The 7766-nt window shown below is 42.0% G+C and overlaps 1 protein-coding gene across 1 annotated transcript; it reads right to left on the bottom strand.

Annotated features, from left to right (window-relative positions):
• Window positions 1-3660: 3660 nt before the first annotated feature.
• On the bottom strand, window positions 3661-5879 carry LOC122886347 (nuclear factor 7, ovary-like). The gene is made up of 2 exons (XM_044218394.1): window positions 5829-5879; window positions 3661-5599 (listed from the first exon to the last, which is right to left on the bottom strand). The coding sequence occupies exon 2, from the start codon at window positions 5580-5582 to the stop codon at window positions 4194-4196; it is 1389 nt and encodes a 462-aa protein (XP_044074329.1). The 5' UTR covers window positions 5583-5599; window positions 5829-5879; the 3' UTR covers window positions 3661-4193.
• Window positions 5880-7766: the final 1887 nt, after the last annotated feature.

Below are 7766 nucleotides of genomic sequence, written 5' to 3' on the forward strand. Positions count from 1 at the left end.
TCCACTTTAAAGTTCATCTTTCTGATGACTCTGCAGTGGTGAGGAGTCTGAATACAGGGCTGTGGTGGGGAACTTTGTCTTATGGTGTGAGCAGAACCATCTGCAGCTCAATGTGACACAGTCTAAGGAGCTGGTTGTGGATCTACGAAGGGCCAAGGCACCAGGGACCCCGGTTTCCATCCAGGGGGTCAGTGTGGACATGGTAGAGGATTACCTGGGAGTACACATGGACAATAAACTGGACTGGGCCAAGAACACTCAAGCTGTTTAAAGGAAGGGCCAGAGCCGCCTCTATTTTCTGAGGAGGCTGAGGTCCTTCAACATCTGCCGGACAATGCTGAAGATGTTTTATGAGTCTGTGGTGGCCAGTGCTATCCTGTATGCTGTTGCATGCTGGGGCAGCAGGTTGAAGGTAGCGGACGCCAACAGACTCAACAAACTGATCCGTAAGGCCAGTGACATTGTGGGGGTGGAGCTGGACTCTCTGGCGGTGGTGTCAGAGAGGAGGATGCTGGCCAAACTACACGCCATCTTGGACAGTGTCTCCCACCTGCTCCATGACGTGCTGGTCAAACAAAGGAGCACCTTCAGCAGAAGACTCATCCCCCCACAATGCACCACAGAGCGCCACAGGAAGTCATTCCTGCCTGTGGCCATCAGACTCTTTAACTCCTCCCTCTAAGTGTCTGTCTGTTTGACCCTAGGTCATTAACCTGGACATTGGTCATTAACATCTCTGCAATAGTTGACATAATTGTGCAATATTCTGTGTTAATACTCCTGTGCAATATACTCTTTTAAATTCCCTATTTATTTATAGATATTTATTTATACTTCTATTACTGCTGTGCAATATCCACTGTCTCATAATCATCTTAATAAGCTACACTTAACTTGAAAGTTCATGCACTATTACCGTATACCGTATTATTATCATCAACCGGTAAACCCACTTTGTACTTCAAACTTATTTTATTTTATACTTATACCCACTTGGTACTTAATTTATTTTCTGACCTGTATTATAGTGTATTATATTTTTTGCTTAGTACTTCTGTTCCTGTGTGCACTGACATGACAGTGAGCTGCTGTAACAAAAGAGTTTCCCCTCGGGGATCAATAAAGTATTTCTGATTCTGATTCTGATTAAGCATTTCTTGTTGCTTCTTCACCTGCTCACTTTGTTAATTGCTTTCTCTAGCATCAGGTCAGGGTCTAGTTGTAACTGTTCTAACAAGCGTTTATCTCTCAGATCCACAACAAGTCTATCTCTCACCATTTCATCATGCAGAGCCCTGTATCCACAGTGCTCCACTAGGCAATGTAGCGCTGTGTGAAAGCTGTCAGCCGACTTATCCATTTCTTGCTGTCTCTGATTAAACTTTGCTGTCTCAAAGATTACATTTCTGCGTGTTACGAAGTGATAATCCAACTTTTTCTTGACTGTGCTGTATTCACTCGCTTCCTCTGGGCTGAGGTTGATTTTCATCCGCTTGCGTGTCTAATCCAGACACGATGCGAAATCTTGCAATGTGTTTTATCCACTTAGTCCAATCTTCGGCTTTGAACTTCTCTGGTGGAGAAACTTGAAACTGACTCATGTCGCCGCCTCGTGAGCTTGCTAGCTTTAGTATTAGCCCAAACTTTCGTCGATCAGCGGAGAGAGAAAAAAAAAAGACTGCAGCAAACTTGGCGGTCTCTGGACAACTACACTAGACTTTCTTTTAATGTCCGTTAATGTGTAATTCTTTCTTCTGACACCATGTTCAGTGGTTTATAGGTACATCAAAACCTATCTGGAGGCTCTACACAAGAACACAGCAGCATGCCTGTTCAGCCCACGGCTTTATTGTCTCCCCCTTTCAACCGTCACCTGCTCAAGATTCCTACCCCTGTATTCACCCTAATACTGCACCCAGGTCGACAAATATCGCCGTTTTGTCACGTCCCTTGGCGTCTCATACAGACGCAGAAGGTACCCTTTAGCGTTTGCTGCTGTCAAGTGAAAGAGGAAGTCTGCTGTCGGCTGTCGGTTTAAATGAAAGGATGTCATCAGCTGCAATCCCTTTAAACGGTCCAATCATAGTGCATCTCCTGCAGCTCGTCACACACTTACACTCACTCTATGCAAAGTGAAGGAGAGACAAACCTGTCAAATAAACCATCAAAACAAATAAATGACCAACAAGCTGAAAACCATCAGCTCATTAATTGATTCGTTCACCGACAATTTATTTACTTACTTATTTATACAACTGTTTTGATAATTGATTCATTATTTGAGTCCTTTTTTTAAACACAAAAATAAAACATTTGCTGGTTGCAGTGTCTCGGTGTGAGGATTCTGCATTTCTTTGTCTGATGTGACAGTTAACTATATTTTGGTCGGACAAAACAAAACATCTGAAGACGTCTCCTTCAACTCTGGGAAGTTGTTACGAGCAATTTTCACTATTTTCTTACATTTCATAAGTAAATTGATTGATTTATTAATTGAGAAAATAGTCTGATTGATCGAAAAATAAAACAATCATTAGTTTTAACCCTAATTTCCTTTCCTTAAATGAGACATTTCAGAGATGTGATGTTGGACTAGATGTTTACATTGGGCCTTCAAATGTAGAAATAATTGAATGAATAATTCTCAGTTTTGTCTGTTGTTTTATTGACCATTTTCACCTTTTTAGCTCTAATTTACTTGTAACGACATCTATCTTCTTATTCAACACGAGACGCAACATCTAAAGGGAAATATGTTTTTGTGGTGTTTGACTGCTGCAGATGTTTAAAGAGATACTGACTCAGCAGTAGCACAACAGCAACAGCTGTGTGTGTTTTAGTTTTTGTGTGGATTCTTTATCATCTCCACATTTAATGACATTTTCATGTTTAATGTTTTGTTTTGTTTTTTGTATCTTTTTTTCAGAAATGTACCGTTGTTATTATGTTAGAAAATCAAAGTGTTGACTGTCAGATTTGATTGTTTTAGCACATTGAAACACAGCAGATATAAGAAATTAGCCATTATACAGTAGTTGGTCCAGACTGAAGTATCTCAACAACTACTAAAGGGGTTGCCATGACATTTTATAGACATTCATGTTCCCCTGAGGATGAACTGTTATTACTCTGCTGATCCTCTGACTTTCCATCAGGTCGCCATGTTAACGTGTCCAACACTTTGGTTTCTGACCAAATACCTGCAGAGCTGATGGCGTTCCCATCAGCCATCAGAAATTGATGAAACTCATGTAGATGTTACTTTCAGTTTTTAGTGTTTTGGAACCTTTTTGACTGTTTTTAATTTTCTTTTTGTTGCTATTTATTTGTGACAATTTAGTTTTTGTTTCCATTGTAAGTTTCTATTGTCCATCTTTTCATATGTGAGTTATTTCACTTATTTTCTGATCTTTATATTTGCCATGTTTTGTCTTTTCTTATTTTCTGACAGGAGAAACAGCAGAGAAATATTTAGTTCTTAAATCACCAACATTATATGAAGTCTGAACCCAAACTGAGATGTCCACCTTAAAACTGAGACGTCCAAATAATAATAAATATATGACCAGCAGCAGAATTCAAGTGATGAAAGTGAATGAAAACACTTTACAGACAGAATCATCTCGGCTTCATTACATCAAACAGAAAACTGTACAAAGATTTTGGATCATTTCAAACTTTTATTTTATATATTGTCAACATCTCATACATGTAAGTAAACACTGATTTTAATGTTGGAAACTTTATAATCTGGACTAGAATTTAAAATGAAGGCTGTTGGATCTGAACAATGATTGGCCGCTCAAACATGCAGCTATTGATAAACTGATTGTTGTTTCTTTATCTGGATCCTCATCAGCTTCACAGAGTGGCTGCTGCTCTTCATGGCTCCACACACACCAGTCCAAATAATAAAACATGGACAACTATTTCAAATGACAGCATCCATAAAAAAGAAAAGGCATGTGAAAGCATTTCACATATGAAAAGGTCGACAACAGAAACTAAAAGTGTCGAACTAAATACCAAGAAAAAGAAATAAAACCAATGAAAAACAGTAAGTGAACCAAAGATCAACATACGTTTGGAATAATGAGGCAGCAGGAGGACAGGTGCAGCTTCACAGGTTCAATTCAGAGACTTTTCCCTTTAAGAAATATACATCATCATAAATATAATCATCCTCTTTATCTCTAACTGCTCTGTTCCACTGTCACACAGACCTTCTCTGCTGATATCTGCAGTTCATCCCCAGTGTAAATGTATGGAAACATCCTCTGAGTGAAAGTGTGTGTGACGGTGTGTATGTGTCTTTTAGTATCAGGATCAGAGAACGACAGCGTTCCTCTGTTCCAGTCCAGATTCACTCTGATCCTCTGGAGCTTCTTCTGCACTCGGAGAGCAGTGGATGGAGCTGGTGGTGAGCGTGCTGAGTATTTACCTCTATAGAACCCTATTCTCCATAATCCAGACTGTATGACTCCCTTCCTCTGGGCAGACTCTGCTAACACACCCAGTTCCCACTGTGTACTGTCTCCAACCTCGACCTCCCAGCTGTGAGTCCCTGAGTTGAAGCCCTCAGAGCCCAGGACAGACCAGTAATAATCAAACCTCTCTGGATTGTCAGGAAGCTGCTGTCTCCCTCCTCCTCTCACACAGGTCAGATCTTCAGACAGGATGAGTTCTGGATGAGCACTGTTTGGGTCCAGGATCACAGGAGTGTAGGAGACCATGTCCTTCATCTTGTTCCAGATGTTGAAGGTCAGGTTGCCCAGGTGTTTGGCCTGGTCTATCAGAGCTCCTGAGGGCAGCTGTGGATCCTCCAGCAGGGGGCGCTGCTGGACTCTTTCCACTGCAGCCTTGTAGTTGAGCAGGAATGAGACGTCTTCAGCTCTCAGCTGCTCCTCTGTGGCTCTGACTGTGTCTGAAAGAGCTGCTATCTCTCTGCTCAGAGCCTCCATCTTCTCCTTCAGCACCTGACTCTTCTGCTCCTCTTCCTCCCTCAGTGCAGCCATCCTGGCCTCCTCTTCCTCCTCTAGAAACTGGTGAAGCTTCTTAAACTGCTCCTTAATCTGCCTCTCTGTGTGTCGGGCCTGGACCTTCAGGTGTTTTGCTGTTTGACCAAACTTCACTTTAACTTGTTTAGAAACCTGTAACTTCTTCTTTAAGGGCTCCAGAGTTTCCTGAAGTTTCTTCTTGTGTTGTCGTGCAGCTTCATCGATGGGTCTGAATCTGTGGTCGCTGTGTTTTTCTGAATCTCTGCAGATGTGACACACTGGCTGCTGATGGTCCAGACAGAAGAGTTTGAGTTTCTCAGAGTGCAGACTGCAGAGAGCCTCTGAAGCTCTCTGATCTCTGTCCTGTAAGAAGGCCTCACACAGGTTCTTTAACGCCAGGTTTAAAGGTGGTTCTGACCTTGAAGACCTTCTCTTACAAACTGGACACTCATGTGCTGGTTTCTCTCTCCACCAGCTCTGCAGACAGTCTTTACAGAAGCTGTGGCTACATGACAGAACAACAGGATCTCTAAAGACCTCATGACAGACCGGACAGCAGAAATCCTTCTCTGATCTGGAAGCCATTTTGTCTCTGAGTGAAGCTGAAACAAAGCAGACAGCACGTTACAACAGGAAGTCAGTTGTGTTCCCCTCCCTGCTGTAGAAAGTTGCCTCAGTTACTTTCACTTTGAGTCTCTGAGTGTTTTTCATTCAGCAGCAGGTTGCAGTTGAAGTATTTCTCTACTTCAGTGCTTCAGTTCTTCAGTACTCCCCCCTGTAACTGTCCTCCCTCAGCTGAAGTCACAGCTTTGTAATAAAGGTAAATCTTACCGTCTGTCTGTCGCTGCGTCTCTTCTCACTGAGAACTGAACAGGAACTGACTGTTTCCTGGTTTGTCACAGATGAGTCAGGTGGGGGGTGGAGCTCTGTCAGGCCTCCTCTGCTAAATGCTGTCGCTTCACCTTTAACACAGGTTGTGTTTCATTCCAAAGTCTTGATTCATTGCTTGATATGTGGACTGATGGTGTGCAGCAGGCTGCTGCAACAGCTGGTTATGTTCAAAGTAGATTGAACTCGGTGGAGGAGTTCAAATATAACTTAGTGAAATCCTGGGAATATTCTGGGAAAGGGGTAACGTGGAGTATTGTTGGAGAGGGGTAGTATGTACTGTAACAGGTACCAGGGAATGGTGTAGACAGTGAGTAAGAAGATTTCTTCTGTCTTCATGTGAACACTGACTCTGAGTGAATGAGCATCAGTGAAGCAGCCAACTGTGACATCAGTAGCTGGTTGAACACTGGAGGGGGAGTATCGGGGTGTAAACAGCTTGGAGGCGGCTCAGAGTCTTGGCTTGTATGATATTTGGAATAAAAAGCAATTAGCTTTGTTTGTGCCACAGGGAGAGGTGAATGTTTGCATGCTAAACAATGAGTCAACTCAATTTCATCTGTCTTGTCTTCCTGCTTTTAGGTTCGATTCCTTCTTGTTTGACTGACAGTATTAAATTGTAAGAAATCTGAATCTTTATCCAGGTTCATTTGGTAGTTTGACCACAGTTTAATAACTTTGTTGTAACTGTGGTAATTTAACCTTCTGTTGGCATTGTATGTTATTGTCGTGTCAGATATTCTGCTGACATTAACCTATTGTATTATAAAGGACACTGTTTGTGAGAAATGTTGAGGATATCATTAAAAGAAAACCTTAACATGGGAATTAACAGTAGAAAAATACCTCTGGGTGGCGGGTTAATATTGGAGTGAATGGACGGCCGGAGCAGTTCCTCTGAGCGTCTAATATTGCCGCGGATGGTTTTACATTGGAGTTAATTGACAGCCTGGTGCATCGCAAACAGACGCACAAGGTACCCTTGAGTGGTCGGTATTTGACAACCTGGGAATGACAACAGGTTGGCAATCCAGGACAAAGTTTAAGGATGACGTGAGCTGATGTTTCTACTCAGATACTTTTTTCTATTTCCATTGTAGGGCTACAATTCAACACACATCCATTGCACACTGACGGCCTCAGATTGATGTTATGCAGTCTAATTTTATTAGACATGAAATCTCCCACCATCGCTGTTGTCGCACAGTTTAAATTAGCCTTTGTTGATAATTGTTGCATGTGTCAAGCAGGGAAACAGGGAACACAAGGGAATAGGACCCAAATGCAGACACAGAGGCAGAGCAAGTGCAGTTCAGTGATTTATTACTAAAAAGGCTTACAGAGATGGTCAGGCAGGCATGTGTCGAAACCAGAAAAGCAGTCCAGTGCAGACAAACAAATACAAGGGACAGGCAGAAAGTCCAAACAACATAAAGCAAGGTCCAAAAACAGGCAGGTAACAAGTCTCCGATAAACTAAATGAAGGTACAACAACACTAGGAAAACACTGGAACGCTTGACACAGGGTACAAAGACAAACTGACACAGAACAAAGGAAGCACACAGACTTAAATACACTCAGGTGAGGGGAGATAACGAGACACAGGTGAAACTGATCCGGGCGTAGCAAACAATCAAAACTGGTGGGAAAAGCAAACAAAGACAGGAAGTAAAACTACCAGACACATGAAGGGAAAAGAGCATTTCAAAATAAACAGGAAATAACTACACTTCAAGCCTCAAACCATAACAGTTAAGATGATACTGAATCCAGAGTGTGTGGCTGGTGCATTTAGGAGAAAATAATTTGTATCTGTGGTGAACTCAACTTTACTGATCTGATGTGACATGTTAAGCTGTGATAAAGATTCACTACCTGAA

The sequence above is a fragment of the Siniperca chuatsi genome, linkage group LG2 (assembly GCF_020085105.1).
Source record: "Siniperca chuatsi isolate FFG_IHB_CAS linkage group LG2, ASM2008510v1, whole genome shotgun sequence".
NCBI classification, from domain to species: Eukaryota; Metazoa; Chordata; class Actinopteri; order Centrarchiformes; family Sinipercidae; genus Siniperca; species Siniperca chuatsi.

Coding starts and splice junctions, on each gene's coding strand:
- LOC122886347 (XM_044218394.1), bottom strand. CDS start 5,582: ATGGCTTCCAGATCAGAGAAGGATTTCTGCTGTCCGGTCTGTCATGAG.